The 24,167-nt window shown below is 40.5% G+C and overlaps 1 protein-coding gene across 3 annotated transcripts in view; it reads left to right on the forward strand.

Annotated features, from left to right (window-relative positions):
* LOC124619678 overlaps window positions 1–23,624 on the forward strand; it is a 58,349-nt gene extending 34,725 nt beyond the window's left edge. For all 3 annotated transcript variants that reach the window (XR_006980109.1, XM_047146220.1, XM_047146221.1), the window contains 2 exons: window positions 17,137–17,308; window positions 23,310–23,624. Coding sequence is in view for 2 of the 3 variants with exons in the window: in XM_047146220.1 (XP_047002176.1) it covers window positions 17,137–17,308; window positions 23,310–23,535 (398 nt within the window). In the remaining variant the exon portion in view is untranslated. The remainder of the gene's footprint in view (window positions 1–17,136; window positions 17,309–23,309) is intronic.
* The last annotated feature ends 543 nt before the right edge of the window (window positions 23,625–24,167 follow it).

Genomic DNA, 24,167 nt, shown 5'->3' on the forward strand with positions numbered 1-24,167 from the left:
TGTAAAGGACTTGGAGAAGGTGACTGAGCGATGCAGTGGAACGGAGAGGATTTTATTATAGTGGGAACGTGTGTTTCTGTCATGTTGTTCCGACATTAGCGTTAGGGACGAGGAGAGATATGAGGGACAGTGTACATTTATAAGGCAGTAGATGAGACAGAGTGTATGGAAATCTCTGCGTTTGTCTGCACGCAGCCAGGACAATTTTGCGTATGCTGGTGAAATGTGATCAAAAAGTCGAACGTCACAGATATATCGGACGCAGGCATTCATGACCAGTTCTAGACGTCGGGAATTTTCCTGAGAGAGTCCTTGTAGGATAATATCGCTGTAGTCAATGATTGGGAGTATAAGCGTTTGTACTAATTTCTTTTTCAGATCGAAAGGGAAGAGTTTTTTATATTTTTGTAGGACATGAAGGGATGCTGATGCTTTTTTGCACACTGCAGTTACGTGCTCTGTCCAATTTAGATTTTCATCTATTATTACTCCCAAACTCTTTGCTGAGGGAGAGAAGTTAATATTTGTTCCATTTAGGATAAGAGGTGCTACGGATTCCCGATGTTTTGGGCTAATGAGCTTAGAGTGACCAACAAGTACCGCTTGGGTTTTAGATGGGTTTAGTTTTAGACCTATGTCCTGTGCCCATTTTGACAGTGCATCGAGGTCAGTATTGAAATTTTCAATAGCTTTCTTGAGATTGCTTGGTTTCGCACTTTGATACAACTGAAGGTCATCAGCATACATATGGTATTTGCAATAGGTCAGAACCGATGACTCATCATTGACATACAGAGAGAAGAGTATAGGACCTAATACTGAGCCTTGGGGAACGCCTGACACTACCTGCCGCCATTGTGATATTATATTCCCAGACAGGACGCGTTGCTGACGAGACGTCGTGTATGAGCGAAACCATTGCACTGCACTTGGTGAGAAATTTAGACCGCTAAGTTTGGCCAGTAAGATGTCGAGGTCGACAGTATCAAATGCTTTGCTGAAATCTAAGAAGCAAATGATAGTCGCTTCTTGTCTGTCCATGGCAAGTTTCAGGTCATCTGTCACCTTTATCAGAGCGGATGTTGTGCTTCGATGTTTACGGAAACCTGATTGGTATTCGTCTAGTAGGTTGTTAGTAGTTAGGTAGTTGGTGAGCTGTTCATGAACTATATATTCTAAGGCCTTTGATAGTGCAGGAAGAAGGCAGATGGGGCGGTAGTCAGAGGGTGCTGTGGCGATGTCCTTTTTAGGCAGTGGCTTAATTTGTCCCAGTTTCCAGGCCTCAGGGAAAACACTTGTGATTAATGAATCGTTGAAAATGTCTGTTATAGAGGGCAGTAGTTGGTCAATAATAAGTTTTACCATCTGGATAGTGATACCATCATGTCCAGTAGATGCTGATCTAATCCGCATTATGGCTTTCTTGACAGTACTGCAAGTGACGTGCAGTAGATAGAATTTTTCTTTGCTACAGTCGTTCATCCCCATGAAGTAATCAATGATTCTCTGTTTTTTTTTTGTGGTTCAATTTTGGTTGTAGGTAATGTGAAGAATTGGTTAAGTTCTTCAGCTGGGACCATGTGATTTTCTGCAACTTTTATTTTGCCTAAACCGAGACTACGGAGATTTTTCCACAGGATAGCTGGTCTACATCTATTGTCAGCTAATGTACGGGCATGTCTGAGCTTAGCGTTTCTCACCGCTTGACTGACTTTGTTTCGTTTCTGCTTGTATACAGCATGATTTTCAGGTGTAGGGAGTATCTTGTATGCTCGATGTGCAGCATCTCTGAGATTCATGAACTGTTTTAGTTCATCAGTCAACCAAGGTGCAGGTTGCCTTTTTACTTTTCTGGTCTTTATTGGAGCATATTTGTCATATAGTTGAGTAATTTTGTTAGTGAAATCCTGGAGTTTGTCGTTTATGTCCATGAGGGGAGTAGAGGTCATCCCCCAAACTATTTCTTGTGCCTCAGTTTCGAGTTCAGGCAAATTTATGCGTTTGAGGTCTTGGTATGTAGACAGTTTTTGTTTCTTTCTAGGACATTCTAGTGAATACGTCATGGAAATGATGTCATGGGCAGACATGCCAGGCGCAGATATTTGAGAGGTGCAGATTATTCTGTTCAGAGATTTCGTTGCGAATATTGCCAGGCGCAGATATTTGAGAGGTGCAGATTATTCTGCTCGGAGATTTCGTTGCGAATATATCTATGAAAGTGTGACTGGTAGTCGTGTGATGAGTAGGCGCCAGCTGAAGTAGCGTCATATTTGAGGAAGAAAGCATCCTCTCAAATTTCCCAGTGGAAGGACTATTGCACAGAAAATTAATGTTAGTGTCACCTGCTATAATTACATGTTCATATGACGATTCGAGACTAGAGAGGGCAGTTTCGAAGCAGGCGAACCCACCTACTTTAGGTGGTTTGTAAAGGACACATATTAAGCACTTTCTGTTAAGTGATTTGATCTCTATGAACATATATTCCACTTGTTTATCTACATTGTTGTCGGATATGTGTAGTACTGTAGTACTGTTGCATCTGTCATGCCTGAGAAAGATGTAGCCATCTAGGTTTACAGAAGTTGTAGGAATACTTGGTTTGAGCCAAGTCTCTGACAAAAGTATTAAGTGTATATCAGCAGTTTGAAATATATATTGGAACTCGTCAAAGAGACTGGACATTTGCATGTGCAATATGCAGCTTGGTGCGTTCGGATGTTGATTGTCCGAGGAGGCTGCCGACCGATGTTTGCGGGTCGCTAAACACAACGGGAGTAATCTGCACGTTACGACAGAGTGTGATATTAATTGCACTTATGAGGATTACAACTAAAGTATGATGGTGGGTTGCTAATTAAGCATGAAAGTGAGACTACCTTATGCAATAATTAACAAAATTACATGAGAAAAACAATTAAAGATGAAAATAGTTATGTGGAGAAACGAAAAGTTGATCATACAAATAGTAACAAAAATTACACAAGAAAAAATAATTAGAGAGGAAAAAAAAAATAGTTATGTAGAGAAACGAACAATTTGATAATACATTAGTTAAGATATAGTTGACAGTGTAAACAATATAAACATACAGGTTAGTGGCAGGAAGATTAGACATGATTTAGCTTCTAAAGCACAGGCTTTAGAGTTCATTAACACTGCAAATTGTTTTCTTTGCGTTTTCGGTCTTAACCATTATCCTGCCGTCATTTGTCCATACGTTCTGTAGCCCAAATTTTGAAATCGCGCTCTTCAAAATTTTTAGTCTTTCAGAGGTCAGATCCTCGTGTACTGTCAGACCCGAATTCGCGAGATTCTTCTTTGCTCTGAAGATTTCAGATCTTTTCCTATACGACATAAATTTCACTATTATAGGTCTTGGTTTTGTAGAACCTGGCGACTTACGACCCACTCTATGACGTCTGTCAATGTCACTCAGTCACCTGCACGCCTAGCTTTTCTTGGACAAGGTTTATCACAAGTTCATCTGTGTTCTCTCTGCTGCTCTCTGGAATGCCGAACAGTCTGAGATTATTGCGTCTCTGATATTGTTCGAGCTCGTCCGTCTTCTCGATCAATTTCTGTTCAAGCAGTCGTGCTTTCTCCTCACTTGCTTTTAACGATGTGTCTAGTGCACAGATCTCGCTCGCATTCGCCTCCAGAGTTTTCTGTATTTTGTCCGTCACTGCTGCAGTGACAGCATCAGTGATGGTTTGAGCAACGAGCCCGAGCGTCTCCTTAGCCTGCAGCGCGGCACTCACCTCAACCTTCACGAGTGCGGCGATGTCAGCGATGCCGGGCAGAGTGGCCGCAACTCCCGGTGTGGACTGCACACCTGCACTGTCTCCGGCCTGGCCGTTGGCTGCACTGCGCGTTGTTCGGCGATTTTCCATTTTAAGTGCGATTCCGTGTAATTGGTGCTCAGTATGTGATGTAAAATACGACACTCGGCAGTAGATATACGGCTTTAGTATATGTAGACTAGCCTAACTGCTTAAAACACCTCCAGATTTCGTGTAAACTTAAGAGCCAAGCTAACGCACGTCGCTCACTCGCCGCCATGTTGCACTCTATAGTAAATTTCCTTTTGTTCTCCACTTGACATTCACCACTAGTGCAAATATATTCTATTTTTTGGCTCGAAGGTCTTCCTTATCTCCTTGTCTTTGACAGCGGGCCGCAATTCACAACAGCTAGTATTCAAAAGTATTGTGCTGCCATCAGAATACACGGTGTGACTACTGCTCCTTTTCACGATCGTAACAGCAAAACCAAAGGATTCGTTCGAACATTCAAAAGTAACTCTGACAAAATCTGTTCCTCCCGCATGTGGAAGCAAGCCTTACAGTTTTCTTTCCTCCTACTCTCTTTACCACATGACAAGAAATCACCTGCAAAATTAATACCAGATCGTTGTCACGTTATCCTATTCCTGCGATGGCCATGGAATCAATTCATTCTGCCAAGTCAGACAAAATTTCAGCCGCAGGATACAGTATCCATTAAAGTTTTTGGCAAGAAGTAGTGTTGGGAGCACAGTGTCGTAACAAAAGGCTTAAGACATTCTTATTACATCATACAAGGGTGATTTGAAAAGTTCTAGGAACGAAATAGGAAAAAAAAAATACTTAAATCACTGAAACATCTTTATTTATCAATGTAGTCTCCTTATACATTAATGCACTTGGTCCAATGATGTTCCACTTCCTTGATCCCATCTCGAAAATGAGTTTCCTCCAGGCCTGCAAAATAGTTGTCAACTCCGGCTATCAGTTCTTCGTTTGAAGTGAATCTTTGTCCTTCAAGAAAAATTTTCAGTTTTGGGAAGAGGGGGAAGTCTGACAGAGCCGTATCAGGTGAATAAGGCAGGTGTGGCAACAATTCATGCCTTAGTTCGTGTAATTTTGCCATGGCGATGGCACGTTTTTGATACAGTGTTAAGAATCACTGCACCCATCTTGCAGATAAATTTTTCATTTCTAATTCTTTGGTCAAAATATGATACACTCTTACAGATGACATCTGGCAAGTGTGAGCAATTTCACGTTCTTTCAATCAGTGTTCCTCCATGACCATTTTGTGCACTTTTGCAATGATTTCTGGAGTAGTGACAATTCTTGGCCGACCACTTTGCTGGTCATCGTCTAAGCTCTCCTGGCCAAATTTAAATTCATTTATCCACTTGGCAACACTTGAATATGAAGGAGCAGAGTCCCCCAGTGTATTCTGGGAATTGGCATGAATGTTCTTTGCTTTCATACCTTTCTTTATGAAGTACTTAATCGCTGCTCGAATCTTGGTTCTTCCCCCCCCCCCCCCCCCTTCCAAATCTTTGCAAATCACTACGGGGGGACAACAACAGACAGAGCCATGTCACCGCCACAGCTCTCTTCCAAGAGCACTGATGTGGCACATATTTATGGGCAACGGTCCAATGAATATCACAAGAACAACTTGTTGCACTACTGCTGACCTGTCGTGATGATTCCGAGAACTTTTCAAACCGCCCTCATTCAAGGTTCTGCTGAGCTGTATCGGTTTTACCAGGACCAGCTGTGGTATGTTTAAGGGTATGTCAGTGACAGGGAAGGGGGGGGGGATAAATGAAGATGACACCCAAATGAAGAAATGTGAGACCTATATGGTCACTACAGCTTATCTGTATGCCCTAAGGTCGCAGGGTGGCCTAGTGAGGTAACTGAGGATTTCATCTTCCAGTAGGATGCAACACATATTTGTCTTTATTTGCCAGTTTTTCTTATTAGTTACTGGGTAAATGTCAGGAGTCATCGGAAGACAATAAAATCCCTTTATTTCTCCTGTGCTACGTCTGATAAGCTCAAGCCCTCATCTGGTAGCACTAGAAGGTTGGCCTCAACCCTTGACCCATGGACTTGGTCGTGAATCGTTGCAGCAGATGGCTGGCAGCTGCAGCCCCGGTGAGATGGGTTCTCAGGTAATAAACATCTCCAGCCGGGAGCTGAGCTACATAAGGACTGATGCAGCAGCCTGAAACAGCCTGCTGATACGAGGTGGCTGGCTGGCTGGCTGTGATGTGGTGGCTGGCACTCCAGTGGATTGGTGTCTGGGCTGACTTCAGTTCACCCTCAGCCCATCAGGTGGTGGCTGCACCCCTCATCGGTGGTCATGTCGAGTTGACAGTGAATCAGTGCGAACTTATCGCGGAAGTTGACACCGAGATTTGCTGATTAGATCTGATCGCTATCTGGGCCAGGTGGCCAGTGTATAGCAGAGGAGGCGTGTTGTGGGGTTGTTGGTGGAAATGTTATGTATACTGCATGCTGAAGTGCCCTGTTTCAGTAACAAGCTGGGCACCGGCAAGCAGCCAGATGATTGAGCGCAGTGAATTCCATTGTGCAATGCTGTGCCAGTGTATTGCTGCAAGTGGCCTGTTTAATATTCCACTTGTTGTGTGTCCGACAATGGATTCAAAATTGTTATAGAATCATAACTCGTGTGACAAACCTTTTTTTACAAGTGTGCATTGTGCAGTTAATTTTAATGATTGTTTTGTTTTGATGTGTGCATTTATTGGGAAGAGGATGTGTGTATGTATGTGTGTGTGTGTGTGTGTGCATGTGAGTGCTTTCACTTTAATGCAGTTTTGCGTGCATTTTTGTGTGGTCCAATGAAGTGGAGGGTTATACGAGCGCTAGTGTAACCACTGACAGTCTCCTAAGGCTGCAGTTCTAGTGGAGCGGTGCAGTGTGGTATCAGTGCAGTGTGGTGAGCAATCCAGTGTGGTCAGCGGAGCAGCGCTGGCAAAACAAAGAAGTGCCGCCTAGTGTGTGTGATCATAGTGACGCTGCAAGCAGAGCAGCACAAAGAAAAGTGGCACAGAGCAGTGCCGAATGAATAAAACATGTTTGTTTCACAGAGCGGCGACCAGAGCATTCGTTTGTCTCAGGTTGCATTCAGGCAACAGCAGCAGCATTTGGCTGTTGCAGCAAGTAACAGAGTCAGTACTGTTCCTGGTGCTCATGGTGCTTTTAGAGAATGGTATCAACGGAAGCTTTGATAGCAGCTTTATTTTTTCCTCTATGCCCTTTATGGGCCCAGCGAAACCACTATCATCACAATTGATTCATTTTGGACAAGTTTTATGTGATGAGGTGGCAGCAGAATTACACGCTATAAGTACAGAATACATTTAATTAACCTCGTATTTCTTTCATTTCCTTAAAATGAAAGTTGATAATAAAGTTGAAGTAGCCTAGCTGAGAAATGTATGAAAATTGTATTTTATTATGTGAAAAAAAGTTTTTAAAACCATCTCATTTCGAAAGCTTCATGTGGAGGTTTGTGAAAGTTTCGTCTTGTCTGATAAATGCTGTGCATGGAACACTCTATGTTTACTGTGTGATGCTCATTGATTCTCGGGGATCCTTGTAAGTCAATGACAGTGTTGTGGAGAACATGTACATGTGCAAATGTGGGTGAATTACTTCCCAAAATATGCTCCACTTAGCACTCATTATTCCAAAAGTACATTATTAATCACTGTGATCAGGAAAAGTGTTTGTTGAAATGTTTATTCCATCGATCTAAAACACACTGACTGTAATATTTGATAAAATACTTCTACAATAGATATGCCTAAATCTCCAATGAATGCAAAAAGCAATCCAACTGCTATATTTAGTAGTATATTGTGCCACCCTTCTTGCAGCAAGCAAAATACACTAGGAGAATAAAATCTTACACCTTCCGTTTCCTTCGTATTTCCCCCAACATTGATTCTAATGAATTTGACCTGAGGATCTGCAACTGCTTATGGTACAATTGAATTGAAATTTTTATAACTATAAAACATTTTACCAGAATTTTCTGGGCATTTTAGATGACTGTGTCTTCTGTCAACATCACCGATTGCACTTGGAAAGTTCTGTATGTTAAATAAATCATTTATCTCGCTAATCCAGCCATTCCCGGCACAAATGGGTGCCGGCTTATTGAGAGTGTGAAATTTTGTTTCATTCATTTATTTTGTTTTTTATTTATTTTGAAAACATAGGGGATGTAGTATACTGTACTTTATTAAACCGAAGGATACAATTTTAAAACATAGAGGATATACTTCATTAAATCCAAAAATACATTAATTTTCAAAGAAAACTTAGTCCTTGAGTGAGCAATATACTGTACACAATTATACAGTCATATCACTTCCTATGAAACATGCCCCTAATTTTTAACTGTCGCAGTGATGATAGGTGATGGTGGCATGCTTTACCATGCAACTGCTTTACAAGCATTACATCAGTACTGCAAGTATCCGGTTATTGCATAATGTACTCCAGGAAGACCTCGGTAGCTTCAACACCAGCAGTGTGAGAAATCTTTATGCTCTCTCCTCCTGTGTCCCCTTCTTTGTCACTTCCATCATTACTTTCTTGCACGCTTTCGATTATTTCTTCATCTGTTAAAGTTTGGTCCATATCACAGTTTTCCTCATTCAGCCACTTAATAACATCATCATCATAAATTTCTTCTCCTCTTGGAAGGTTGTGGAACATGTCAGTGTACAAAGTAATTGATAATTCTGAATTGACTGGCTCATCGCTGTCACTCACTGCTGGATGCAACTCAGCATCAATGGATGGTCACAATTTTCTCCAGCTCGTTATTATGGTAGCGCTCTTCTCTTTATTCCATGCTTCGGCTACTTGGAAAACATCACATATGTTTATTGCTTTCAACGCCTTCAGCATAGTTTCAACAGTCGTTTTCACTTTCGCTCAGCAAGGAGACGAGAAGTGAGTGTCGGTAATGACATTTGATTGATTCCAAAATTCCCTGGCCCATGGGCTGAATTAGAGCTATCACAGTGGGTGGGAGAAAGAGTGCTTGTATACCGGCAGACTTTAGAGAAACATCTGAAGGATGACAGGGAACATTGTCAGTTACAAAGATAGCTTTCAGTGGAAGCTTTTTCTTCTTTAGTTCTTTCCTCACTGCTGGTACAAACATTTCATGGAACCAAAGAGAGAATATTTGTCTGTCCATCCAAACTTTCTTCTGAGCACAATACTGCACTGGTAGAGTATTTATGTTAGTATGTTGAAAACAATGTGGATGTTGGGATTTTCCAACTACCATAAGTGGTAGTTTATGACTCCCATTTGCATTAGAACACGTCGTTAATGTTATGCGCTGTTTCTGTTGCTTGTAACCATGAGCTTCCTTCTTGTTGTTAGCAGCTAATGTTTTTTAAGGAAGCATCTTGTAAAAGAGTCCTGTTTCATCAGATTATACAAGGAATCACCAGTTAAATATTCTTCCTCTGTTATTTTCCGTATCTTGCCTACAAACCCGTCAGCATCCTTATCGTTAGCTGAGTGACTTTCCCTGGCGACTGTCAGCTGCTGAATGCCATGTTGTTTTTTCCAGTTAGATGGACAACCTTCTCTCACTGCAAACAAGTTACTACCTCACAGTTGTTTGTTAAATGCAGCTGCTTTTTCCTTTATAATCGGGCCACTGTCTGGAATTCCTTTACTGCGTTGTTGTTTGAAAAATCTATAAACAGCTACGTCCAGTTCATCATTCTCTCTTTCGCATAACCTTCCATTTTCCTAATTCACTATCCATTTGTGTTGAGTACTGTTGAATAACGTCTTTCTTTTTGATGTCATAAATAGTTGTTCGTCCACATTGAACTCAGCAGCAATGGCTTTCTGCGAAGAACCTCGATTTAACTTATCTAAAATTTCGAGGTTCTGCTGGAGGTCTAGCGTAACGTGTTTCCTTTTAGAAGACTATTTTGAACTGTAAAGATAGCTAAAATTTCAAATACAGTATTTAAAGCATTATTTAACTAAGCATTGTTGCACTCGATAATTCATTGTGCACGTGTTTTTGGATGTGCACCGGATTACTGAGGGGCCGAACTACTGAGGGCCGGATTAGCGAGAGCCTAGTGTATTCAGAAAAAGGCCGATGCATGTGGAGGGGCTGGAGACAATCTCACAACATTTTGCTAGTTGACCCCACAATATTACAATGGTTGTGACTCCTATTGTCAGAGCCATGTCTTGAAAACTTCTTCTGGTTTCCAGGAACTTGTAACAATTCTCATTTCATCAGCGGTTGAAGGCCCTAAAAATGACATTATTTCGTTGTAAAAATCTATAGTTGCATGATTATTGGTTAGATATTGATATTTCGCTTATTAATCATATGGCAAAATATTATCCTCTTTGTGTACTATAATTTGTCAGAATCTTGTTTCGATGTCTCAAACCATTTACGAGATACAAGGAATGTTAAGTATATTTCATTCAGTCTCCTTCACTCATGCGCGAGTTCGGAACGAAGCGCTTTACATATGATCAATTTTCTCGAGATTGGTGATAGATAGCGATATCCTTCTAAGTTTATTGAATAATTCAGTATGTTAACATCATTTCTTACGTAGAAACATACTACCACCAAACACAAAATCACAGTGATCTTTGTTTTTCAAAGTAAACTTTCCGAAGTTCTTCCTGTAGATTTTTGAAATATCACAATAAATACCATTAATGAAATGAAAGGCAGACCACCACAAAGCTGACAAGCAAAGTTAGGAGACGCATGAGAATAATTTTTTTTTACTGAGCATCACCCCCCCCCCTCTCTCTCTCTCCCTCTCTCTCCCCCCCTCTCCCCCTCCCTCCCTCCCCCTTCTCCCATTCTCCCCCCCCCCCCCCCCAATCATTTGAGAAAGATTGTAGATCGGCCGGGTTGCGTGTAAGCCATCCACGCAGTGAAGTGAGCCTGCTGGCTGCTGCACCACTCCATAGCCCACACTATATCTGGATGTGCAGCAGACGCAGCACTGTAGCAGCTGCCCGATACACAGATCCACTCTACACTGTTGTGCCACCCCACTATAATCCAGGACAAAGCCAGGCAGGACCCTACAGAGGATTCAGAACATCTCAAAACATCCTGTCTTGTTAGCCTTTGCTGTTTACCTCTCTCTGATTGTGTGGCAGCAGAGGATCCTTGGTAAACATCGCATGGCTGATGCACATACGCCTTATTGCAGAGGGACGGGTAGCATTCTGTAGTTGAGGTGAAGACGAGCTATGGGGTAAGGCCCTGAAATAAAACCTTAAAAACCTTGACAGTGTACAAGCCATAAGGTGTTAGCCACACCAGGACATTCGGGCAGGGAAGGGGTGGGGGAGGGGATCCATGGAAGAGGGGAGAATTTCTGTGTGCCGATAATCTGAACATAAAAAATTTTCAATTCACGGAACCTAAAAGGAGAACTAACTGGATGGATCCTAAGAATTAGAATGCTGGCCTGGAAAGGAAATCCATATTGGATTTTGAAATGTAAGAACATTAAGAGAGATGGGACAATTAAGAAAAATTGGAAAAGAGATGGAGAACTACAGGTTGGATGTACTGGGATTAAATGGAAATAAGGTGGAAGTTAAAATATAGAATAGTTGAATGCTGCTTTATGCAGGACAAACAAGTGAAGATGCAATGCCCAAGACTGGTGCAACACTCTTACCTATAATCTGCAAAAGAAGCCTACTGGAATGGAAACCTCAGGAAGGATAATGACTGCACACTTAAAAAACAAGTGTATGAAGTGTCACTATAATTCAGTGCTAAACACTGTTAAAGGACACATTGTGCACAGGGATAAATGGCTTAATCATGCAAACCAATCTCAGACAAAAAATTTTAATGGGAAAGTTGAATGCAGAAGTTGGTTCAGATAACGAAGGGCTTGAATGTGGTGTCCATGGCATAGGGAACAGAAATGTGAATGGTAACTGCTGATAGATATGAATGTACTAACCCTCAATTTTGTGAAAATTAGTCTGATCACACAACTTGTTGTGTCTACTGTGCTACCTGCTGATAGCATGTAGGTCAATTTGTATCACTAAAGTGCTGCCAGCTATATGCATTCTTTTGTATTATTGATTTTGTTCTTATCTTCGGATGAAATAATGCTATGCTACAGAGTAAACATGGCAGTTATGATGAAATCTTGTAATCAAATAAAGAAATGGTTGTTTGGTGAATCTGGTAATGACAGCTGTGATGCAGATCCTATTACATACCAGAGAATACATCAGTTACTGAAAATACTCCCAAGTTTGGCTTAGCATTATATTGCTACCTGTCTTAATTCACATGGGTTAGGCATAACATTTATTAAAATTTAGGTGACTTCACTCTTGTTAAGAGTACATAAATTTAATGTAAAATATATCAGTGAATGCTTGCAAAACTGTTAGTCTCTCTTCCATTTCACCTTTTAACAACAGAAAAGCCTGTTATACATGTGTTTGAAGGTTAGCATTGTTTTTGTCCTGACATTAAATGCTGTTGGTTAGTGTCATTTTTATCCCATCTTAGTCCTCTACAATTGTTGGTTTTATTTTTGAGAAGTAGGTAGCAGGTCACCACATCCTACACTAGATTGACCACTTCACACCAGAAAAAGGAAAGACCTGTTGCTAAGAAGACAAGAAACAAGTGTAGATGAAATGAAGGCGGGCCATACAGAAACTATAAAGGGGAGTTCCTGGACACTCTGTTGACGAACTGTGTAGTTGTCCACTGAAATCTGAAGGAAAAACTGTTTAATGTGAAGAACGACATTTTTAATTGTCTCTGGAATCTGGAGAACTTGGACATACAAAATTCATATTTATTTTGTCTTATAAATGTCCTTCTCAGGTATTGTTGAAAGGAAAGTGTGAGTATTAGTTGAGGACAAATTGGATGAAAATCAGTGTGGGTTAGGCCTCGTAGAGGTTGTCAGGACCAGATCTTTAGCTTACGGCAAATAATGGAGAAGTGTTTAGAGTGGAACAGGGAATTGTATCTATGCTTTATAGATCTAGAAAAGGCGTATGACCGGTTTCCTAGGAGGAAGTTATTGTCTGTTCTACGAGATTATGGAATAGGAGGCAAACTTTTGCAAGCAATTAAAGGTCTTTACATAGATCGTCAGGTAGCAGTTAGTTGACGGTAAATTGAGTTCATGGTTCAAAGTAGTTTCAGGGGTAAGACAATGCTGCAACCTGTCTCCACTGTTGTTCATATTATTTATGGATCATATGTTGAAAACAATAGACTGGCTGGGTGAGGTTAAGATATGTGAAAACAAAATAAGCAGTCTTACATATGCGGATGACTTAGTTGTGATGGCAGATTCGATTGAAAGTTTGCAAAGTAATATTTCAGAGCTAGATCAGAAATGTAAGGACTATGGTATGAAGATTAGCATCTCCAAAACGAAAGTGATGTCAGTGGGAAAGAGAGATAAACGGATTGGGTGCCAAATAGGAGGAACAAAGTTAGGACAGGTGGACGGTTTTAAGTACTTAGGATGCATATTCTCACAGGATGGCAACATAGTGAAAGAACTGGAAGAGAGGTGTAGCAAAGCTAATGCAGTGAGCACTCAGCTACAATTTACTCTGTTCTGCAAGAAGGAAGTCAGTACCAAGACTAAGTTATCTGTGCACCGTTCAGTCTTTCGACCAACTTTGTTGTATGGGAGCGAAAGCTGGGTGGATTCAGGTTACCTTATCAATAAGGTTGAGGTTACGGATATGAAATTGCTAGGATGATTGCAGGTACTAGTAGATGGGAACAATGGCAGGAGGGTGCTCACAATGAGGAAATCAAAGAAAAACTGGAAATGAACTCTATAGATGTAGCAGTCAGGACGAACAGGCTTAGACGGTGGGGTCATGTTACACGCATAGGAGAAGCAAGGTTACCCAAGAGACTCGTGGGTTTAGCAGTAGAGGGTAGGAAGAGTCGGGGTAGACCAAGGAGAAGGTACCTGGACTCGGTTAAGAATGATTTTGGGCGTAATAGGCTTATCATCAGAAGAGGGACCAATGTTAGCACTGAATAGGGGATCATGGAGGAATTTTATAAGGGGGACTATGCTCCAGACTGACTGCTGAAAGTCATAATCAGTCTTTGATGATGATGATGATGATGATGATGACATAAATGTCCAGTGAAAAGGCGGTATGGTCAGATCTCACCACAATTTTGTCATAAGCAGAAGTCCTACAATTTAAACATCAGTATAGAAGAGCAGTTGCAGCATGTGTGCAAAAAGTCTTTCCTTGGTGGTCCATGATGTTCAACACACCAGTGGCTGTTTGAACAATGTATTTAAACAAGTTAAGTTGCAATATAACAATATTGTGAAAAGGAAAGTTGCTACTCACCATGTAGTGGAGATGCTGAGTTACAGATAGGCACAATAAAAAGACTGTTGCAGAATAAGCTTTCGGCCTATAAGGCCTTTGTCAAAAATAGATGACACACAGACACACACACACACACACACACACACACACACACACACACACACACACACACACACACACACCCATGCGCGCGCGCACACACGCATGCGCGCGCGCGCGCGCGCGCGCACACACACACACACACACACACACACACACACACACACACACACACACAGCCAGAGACTGCAGTTGTGTGTGTGTGTGTGTGTGTGTGTGTGTGTGATCTATCTTTGACATTTTGGCCAAAAGCTTATTCTGCGATCGTCTTTTTGTTGTGCTTATCTGCAACTCAGCATCTCACTAAATGGTGAGTAGCGACGTTCCTTTTCATAATATTGCTACATTCCATTCTGCATTTTCCATTGTTTGATTTAAGTTGCATTGCTCGGTCAATACGATCAAAGGAGAAAACATGAAAATTGTCCAAATCATATTCCTGAAACATACCTTTGTACCACACACATTATAGCTAAATGCAAAAACCAGATAAAATATATTTTAGTAGCGATTCAAATATAACAGCACTATATTGCGATTATCTTGTGAGGTACTGTTAAGAAAGAAGGATTCAGTCTGTCAGTCAAGACAAATACAGGCAGCTATTCTGTCAGCCTTATTATATTGGATTTCAACTACCAAAGTCAGAGATTTGCAATACTTGTGATAAACTGCTCATTACACTCAGAAGTTCTATGAGTACTGAAGGTGGGAAGAAAAAAAGGCCCTTAAAGAAAAAGAGCTGCACATGAGAAGAGCTGAAGCTTTGAGGTAATAACTTCAAGAATTGAGTGCTGAAGCAAAAGAAAACCTGGAAAATATACATACAGTTTCTATTGTAGCCACTCTTATAAGGCCATAAGCCATGATTGTAAATAATTTTGTTACTTTTTTTTGTATAATTGTGAATCATTTAAGGGCAATAATAAGTAGTGTACTAAGAATTTCTAGGTATAAGAAGTTACATCAACTTTTGTTTTGTGTAAGTCAATAAATTCAAGATAATAGTGTCTCAATCTCATTTTGTCAATTTATCTCAGCTCATCTTGTCTCACGTCGTTACCTGGCGTGTGTAAGTGCTTATTGTGAAACTATATAGTGTAAAGGTATTCAAAGCTTTAATTACAGAAGTACCTTCCATTTTATCTGAAAGTAATTATCTTTGTGAGAGGGAAAAGTTTTATTATTAAAAAGGAATGTTTTAATTTTTTAAATGGAATCAGGGAAGTGAGGTAGGAAATTTCAGTGGACACAGATTTATTCAGAGCCTGAAATGGTCAATTTTTTAATAAAACTGAATGAAAAATTAACATAGGTATAGGATCTTAGACTGCCAGCATCAATGAACGTTGACTTTATAACAACTCGCAAAAATATCTTTTCACGTGAAAATTACAGCCCAACAGGAATAGTTACAAAGTTGGAACATTTCAAGGAGCTGTTAAATCCATGAAGATAACAAAGAGGAACAGGTGAGCGATGTTCGGGAGGAAGTCATAGCAGGATTCCTGGTGTCAAGATAGATATACGAGGGCTGTTTTTTTTTTTTTTTTTTTTCAAAACAATTGAGGCACTTGTCATACCGTGACAAGCTTTTCGATGCCTTCCTCGAAGAATGTTGCCGCCAGAGAGGAGCTGCGCAATCGCATGACGTGTAGGTCCGGCCCCTCCCTACCTCTTACTTGCTTAGATGGACGATCGGAGGTTGGAAAAAATAAAACAGCCCTCGTAGATAAACTAGAGGAAGTGAGAATAAATGCTTGGAGTATGGAAGAACCTCTGTCTGTAGAGAAGCAGTTGGTAGAGTGTTTCAACTTGTTTTTCTACCTGGGTATTGTGGTGACAGATGATGGTGGAGCTAGAAAAGATATGAGGACATAAAGTAGGCTAATGCTGCCTTTATACAACTGTAGCCAATGTGACAAAACAGAAACACCACATACAAAACAAAATTCATATTTTAATACAAATGTGAAGGCTATCCTTCTATACGCCAATGAAAGTTGGAAAGTAGACAAGACAAGAATGTAACGTCATAGTTACAGAGCTTCACAAACAGGTGTCTCTGGCACACCATGAAAATTTTGTGGCCAGAAAAAATAGACTGGAAAATAAACAAGACATGTCTCGAAATCTAGATATGTGAAAAAAAGTGGAGTTGGTTGGGGCACCACTGAGAAAGCCAGCAGAGCTGTGGAGAAGAAGGCATTGGAATGGAATCCCTAAGGTACAAGAAAGAGAGGCAGCCCTAGAGGTACAGGGAAGAGGGCAGGGGAAGCGAAAGTGAGAAGAATTGGCAAGAGCTGGTTGAAACTGAGGGATAGCCAAAGACTGAGGTGGATAGCAATGTCGCCTGGATGCCCCGTGCCCCCAAAGTGGCCAAAGGAATTAAGTTAATTTCTTAATTTTAATGTGTGCTATTTGTTGGGAAGAGGGTGTTTGTACGAATGAATCCATTTACTTTAATGCATTTTAATATTTTATCAGCACCTTTACTTATTCATTTTGTAGAGTAATGTATATATGTTCACATCGTGGTTTATATTTTGCGTTAATGTTGACTGTGATCCCCATTAAAAAAAAAAAAAAAAAGGAAAGGAAGTTGGTTGCTGTGATCTGTAGACTTGGTGATTCACTGCTTCTTTTTTTTTTTTTTTTTTTTTTTTTTTTTTTTTTTTTTTTTTTTTTTTTTTTTTTTTTTTTTTTTTAAAAAATTAGGTTCATTGGTAAATTAAAGGTTAGAGTGCTATTTCACAACTAGTGGCTTTCTAAAATTTCCTTATTTGAAGCATTAAAATAATAGGTGGTGTTCTTTCTATTTCAGATGTGACAGTAACACTTGGCCCTGAATTTGATCTGCCTGACCAGCCCTTTAGCAAGATAAATGTTTTACTGTGTGATTGTAAGGCTATACTTGGAGTTTATTGGAAAATTCCTCCCCCTGATAAACCACAGTTTACAAAAAAATACTTACTAAATGGAGACAAACTACTCAGGTAAAACAAACACAGAGGAGATTCTGTTCATTCATATTTGTTGATTGATTGATTTGTTCTCATACTGTGTTCTATAAATCCCATTGTGATGGAAAGCACTCTTGGATGTGGAAGGAATCAATGTATACATTAACAGCCAGAAACAGCCACTGCACTGTATTTCAGTAAAGTAAAATAATGACAAATTATGACTTGTGCTAAAGTACTCATATAATGACAAAATTATAGGAATTGCACACAGAAGTTCTGTTAGCATATTGGAGGGGGGTATAGTGGTTTGTTGTGAAATGACCATGATGTGTAGTGAGGTTCAGTAAAATGCAGTTGTGAGTAGGGACACTGCTACTACTGTAAATACAAAAAATATTCGTGTTCTTATAAATGTGCAAGATAAGTGACAAAATTAATTTTCTATCTAGAATTGAGACAGTAAAGTTGAAGGCAATATGTAAACTCGATTTCTGTTATGTGAATGAATAAAATTATTACAATAACAGGATTATAATTTCAGTGATAAAATTTTGCTTGAACAGTATCCATAACATCTAAGTATTTGAATTAATTGAAAACCAGCCTCTGACCACAGAAAAGTAGCAAGTTAAGTGTTGATCTTTTTCTGTGTGTTGCTAATAGTATATTATTAAATTTTGCGTGTGTTTCTCTATTTAAGAGGTTTAATCTTGACTTTTTATAAGTGTAAATTCATTCAATGTGTAGCACTATAGTTGCTCACTGAACAGCCAGCTACATAGCTCATTAACACATCAGGAGAGTAGCAAGTTGCATATCTAGGATTGTCTGCTTTTTTAGTTCACTTCTTCAGTTAGTCTTGCTAAGATGTGTGCATTCTATGTGCCGATGCTGGAGGAGCTGGCTGCAGTCTGTGAACAGCTGAATGTACTTTTGGCTACGGTCAGTCACCTCCAGGCTGTTGCCTCTGGGTGTAGCGGTGGCAGAGAATCTGGCATGTCGCATGGGACACCTTAGATGTTGCTTGTTCTGTCCATGGGCTCAGCTTCAGAGGCACCTCCCAGTGCACCTGACACATTGGATCTGCCCTCGCAGCAGGGTGAGTGGCAGGTGGTAAGGTGTTAACGTTGCTCGAGGCGGAGGGCCAGTGTGGAGACTGGCCACCTGGCCTAACTGTGAGTGGACAGGTGGCTGCTCATTCAGCAAGGTATGAGCAGACATACGGGAGAAGGGGTTTACTTGTTGTGATTTTGTAGACTTTCCCGGCATAATAACTGCTGATATTCTTCACGGGTTTGCAGCCAGATCATGTCATCATCCAGACCTAATATTTTGGTGGACCAGCTGGCCACCATCTTCAGGTGAGTTAATGCTCGTGCACTGCCTCGCTGGAAACTGAATTCCAGCCACAACGATGGAAACCTTTATACACCACGGACAGAGCACTGCGCGTGCGTGAGATGATGGGCAGCCGCCTCCTAGGCAAGTAGACACGCATTGTGCCACTGAGAGAAGACAGCAGAAATGATAAATCGCAACAGCACTGGTTGGAAGAATCCAATGATTGAAAAGAAGACCGTTGTTGTTTAATGTTGGACAAAATTGGATTCCACACCTTACTTAGAAGAAAACCTTTATCCCTGTTAATAATATTACTTGATAATCTAATTTCAGTGGATTCTTTAAGAACACATTCCCAGTAGCGGAAAGCAGGAGCGATCAATTGTGTCTTGTCATACGTCATCCTTTGTCCTTTGTTAAGGCAGTGTTCCGCACTTCCGACTTCTCAGGTTGGAACATCCGAGTGTGCCAATGATGTTCCACACACCAGTCCTGAATAGTTTGACCAATATACTTCTTTCCACAGTGACACGGAATTTCATAAACCCCGGGCTTCCTCAAGCCCAAATCATCTTTAACTGAGCCAAGAAGGGCTCTAGTCTCGGCCACCGGCGTAAAAACACTTTTAGTATCATATTTTCTTAAAATTCTTGAAGTTTTGGATGATATACTTCCCGCAAAGGGTAAATGAGCAACAGCTTCAAAAATATCCTCTATTGGCTCGTGTGACAGACCAAATGAAGAGCAAGGCATATTTGTTGTTCCATACATCCATTCTGTTTAAAAACAATCTTCAAATGATAAAGTTCTCCTTTCAAATGTTCCTCGTCAGAAATGGCATAAGCTCTTTTCACCAGAGTCCGCAAAACTCCACTACATTGGTGTGGTGGATGACAGCTGGTCACATGAAGATAGTGGTCAGTATGAGTAGTTTTCCGATAAACACAGTGTCCAAAAGTCCCATCATCCTTTCTTTGAACTAAAACATCAAGAAATGGAAGTTTACCATCACTTTCAATTTCCATAGTAAATTGAATACTACGATGTAGACGGTTAAAATGATCTAACAAGCAATTGAAAGAATCCATTCCATGTGGCCAAACCATAAAAATGTCATCAACGTAGCTAAAAAAAACATTTTGGTTTAAGAAACAAAGTTCTGAGTGCCATGTCCTCAAAGTCTTCCATAAAAAGGTTGGCGACTATGGGGGACAGTGGATTCCCCATAGCCACTCCGTCAGTTTGCTCAAAATATACATCATTAAAAAGAAAATACGTTGAAGTCAGCACATAATGACATAACTTGGTGGTTTCTTCACCTAATTTCTCACCGATTAGTAACAGGGACTCTTAAAGAGGAATGCGAGTAAAGAGAGAAATAACATCAAAGCTGATGAGCAAGCCAGAAGGACCACAGTAATCGTTGGATAAAGTCGGACGAATTTGATATGTGATGTTCACATTTTCCCACATATGACCTGAGGACTGAAGCTAAATATTTGGCCAAATTATAGGTAGGGGCACCCAAGTTGCTGACAATGGGACGCAGAGGAATATCACTCTTATGAATCTTAAGTAAACTATAATATCTCGGAGGAACCGCCGCACCAGGATGAAGTTTCTTGATGACATCACTAGGTAAGGAACTCTTCTTTAAAAGTGAGAGTGTCTTCCGTTTTATACATTCCGTGGGATCATTTTTGATTTTTCGATAGGCGATTCCTCTAACAAAAGATCCATTTTGGCAACATAATTCTCATGTGAGAGGATAACAACAAATATGCCGTGCTCTTGAGTCTGGTCCATCACGCGAGCCAATAAAGGATACTTTTGAAGCTGTTACTTATTTACCCTTTGCGGAAAGTATATCATCCAAAATTTCAAGAATTTTGAGAAAATATGATATTAAAAGAATTTTTACGCCGGTGGCCAAGATTAGAGCCCTTCTTGGCTCAGGTAAAGATGATTTGGGCTTGAGGAAGCCTGGGGTTTATGAAATTTCGCGTCACTGTGGAAAGAACTATATTGGTCAAACTATTTGAACCGGTGTGTGGAACATCATCGGCACACTCAGTTGTCCCAGCCTGAGAAGTCAGCAGTGCGGGACACTGCCTTAACAAAGGACAAAGGATGATGTATGACAAGACACAATTGATCGCTCCTGCTTCTCGCTATTGGCAATGTGTTCTTAAAGAATCCATTGAAATTAGATTATCAAGTAATATTATTAACAGGGAAAAAGGTTTTCCTCTAAGTAAAATATGGAATCCGATTTTGTCAGACATTAAACAACAACGGTCTTCTTTTTGATCACTGGATTCTTTTAACTAGTGCTGTTGCGATTTATAGTTTCTGCTGTCTTCTCTCACCGGTGCGCTGCGTGTTTACTTGCCTAGGAGGCGCTGCCCATCATATCGTGCATGTGCATTGCTCTGTCCGTGGTGTATAAAGGTTTCCATCATTGTGGCTGGAATTCAGTTTCCAGCGAGGCAGTGCACGAGCATTAAATCACCTGAAGATGGCGGTTAGCTGGTCCGCTAAAATATTAGGTCTGGATGGCGACATGTTCTGGTTGCAAACCTGTGAAGAATATCGGGTTTACTTGTTATTGGGAGCTCCAGTGTTAGGCGTGTTATGGAGCTCAGTCTGCCGGGGGGCCTCATCTGGGAAACTGAGGTGGCCTTGCCTATGGCTATCGAGCGTGCAAGGTGCAGTCATGGCTCACATTGGCACCGACGATGCCTGTTACATAGGTTCTGAGGTGATCCTCAGTTTGTACAGGCGACTGGCAGAGGTGGTGGTGACTGCTGGCCTGGCACACAGGGTGCAAGTAGGACTTGCAATTTGCAACATCGTTCCCAGAGTTGATCAGGGTCCTTGGATTTGAAGCAGAGTGGAGGGACTCAACCAAAGGCTTCGTCAAATCTGTAACGGTCGTGGCTGCAGATTTCTAGATGTGCATTATCGTGTGGGGGATTTGTAGGACTCACCTTCATAGGTCAGGGGCGGACTACACAAAGGAAGCAGCTACTCGGATAGCAGAGTACTTGTGGAGTGCACATGAGGAATTTTTAGGCTAGGTAATAGTTTGAGGTGCTGTGATGAACACTTGTCAGTCAATATGCAGCAAGGGGAGTCAAATGGTGTTCAGAATAAAAACACTTAGATCTTCAAAATTTTATCAGTATACTGTCGAGGTATTCGTAATAAAAGTTCCTGAATTTACTGCTCTCCAGGAAAGTTCTTGCACTCAATTTTTTTTTTTTGGGACCAAGAGCTGGCTGAAACCTGGAGTGGGAAGCTCAGAGATATTTAGCGAGTCATCAGTGTATGGGTGCTGATGACTGCGATATTGAGCGCCTTCCAGATGCAGTAACAACAACAAGAGCAACAACAATTTAGCGAGTCGTGGAAAAAAATATCAGAAAGACATATTGGAGGCCATAGGAGGGGAGCGATCATTGCAAATGTCAAAAATATTGTCATTATTGAGGTTGAAGTTGAGTGTGATAGTGAAGTTGTCTGGTCACGTGTAACAGGTGCAGGTAAAACCATGTCAATTGTTACATGTATTTACCGGCTACCTGATTATGCTGTGACTGTTCTAGAGTCATTCAAAGGAAGTCTACAGTACTAGTTGATGACTTAAACCAGCCAAGCATGGACTGGGGTGCCCATGGGTTCACTTTGGGGGGAGGGTTACAGACACAGTCATGTGAAATACTTTTGAATATGTTTTCTGAAAATTGTCTTAAGAAGCTAGCTCAGCAGCCCACACATAATGGAAATATCTTACACCTTATAGTTACAGATAGGCTGGACCTTATTTACAGTATCAGTTGAGAAAAGGGGATTAATGATCGTGATGTCACTATAGCAACTTTGATTACGAAAATTAATAAATCAATCAAGAAAGCTAGGAGAGTGTTTCTGCTAGATAGAGCAGATAAGCAGTTATTAGCATTTCAGTTAGACACTGAATTGGCATCACTTAGTTCCAGTTAGCTGGATGTAGAGGAATTATGGGCAAAGTTTAAGCAGATTGTAAATCTTGGTCTGAAGAGATATGTGCCTAGTAAGTGGATAAAGGATGGAAAAGACCCACTATGCTTTAATAATGAAATTCAGTGGATGCTGAGGAAGCAGAGGCTGTTCCACTCTATGTTCAAATGGAAATGCACAAATGACAACATGGGAAGGTTTGTGGAGACTTGTGCATCTGTGAAAAGGTCAAAGCGCAAAACATACAGCATTACTGCTGTCACACCTTAGCAATTTTACATACGACCAGAATTTTCTCAGTTTCTCTGTCAGATCATTTGCTAAGTGGGGCTAAGGTTTCTATTCAGTCCCTTGTTGACCAGTCTGGCGTGACAGTTGAAGATAGCAAAACGAAAGCCGAAGTTTTAAATTTCACATTCAAGAAATCATTCACACACATTCGTGCAAACATACCACCATTGTGACTATTGGACAGACCCCGCGCCCCTACTTAAACCTAACTAACCTAAGGACATCACACACATCCATGCCCGAGGCAGGATTCGAACCTGCGACCGTAGCAGTCCCGCGGTTCCGAATGTCCTTGCACTCTACATGTCTCATATGTATTACTTTTTGTTTAATTTTGCAGTGGTCATGGTTATAAGTGATAATGTTAAATTACCTAGCTTTGGTTGTTTTGTTGCAGGTATGCTTCTAGAAAGGGATTTATCGAAGCGCTAAAACTGGATGAAGAGATTAAAAATCTCAGTGACAAAGTATCAAATTTAAACGACCAAGTTATGTTGTCACTTTGGGACATTGTGAGAATAAAAGAGGTATTGTGTCTTGTTGCAAATGATCCTGAACTGATGAACTTGCTCAAGTTAGATACCCCTTGGACAAATACATCCTGTGATGTGGACGATTTATAAGAATTGTTTGTAGACGTACCTTGTTTTATGTGACTGATGTTTTTACCTGTATAATTTGTTTTATTTTAAATTATATTTACTGAAATGTGTGCTTTATTGATGTTTCTTAGCTATGTGAGACAACTGGAGTTAATATCCTCAAATTAGTTGTGATTTAAAAATACTCAGAGAAATAGATTTGTAAATTTCTAATGAGGTGCTTTCATTGTGCTCTGTCATTGGCAGATAAGCATTAAACTGTTTCCCATTCTTGTGTGTTAGGACAACCTTAACTCATGGACATGATACATCAGGATTTTGTTTGAGAAGTAATTAAGGTGGTAGAGGTTATAAGAGTATGCTGTTGTCTCAAGAGTACGCTGGGTAAGTTTATATGGTTGCCAACACTGCTGATGGTATCTAATGTAATAGTCTAGTGTGTGTACAACAGCAGTTGAAGAATCCATATTGCCAATTGTTTACCCAGCTTTATTTAGAATTCACAGGGTAAAATGTTTTTTGTCCTTCCTATGTAAGTTTTGGAACTTCATATCTCTGTGTGTGTATTTTTGTTTCCCATGTCACTTTATAGTACAGTCAGTTCGTAACAAAATGCTGTGGGTCATAGCTGTTTGTGCGAATGATGCTGACTC

Source organism: Schistocerca americana, chromosome 6 (assembly GCF_021461395.2).
Source record: "Schistocerca americana isolate TAMUIC-IGC-003095 chromosome 6, iqSchAmer2.1, whole genome shotgun sequence".
In the NCBI taxonomy this organism is placed as follows: domain Eukaryota; kingdom Metazoa; phylum Arthropoda; class Insecta; order Orthoptera; family Acrididae; genus Schistocerca; species Schistocerca americana.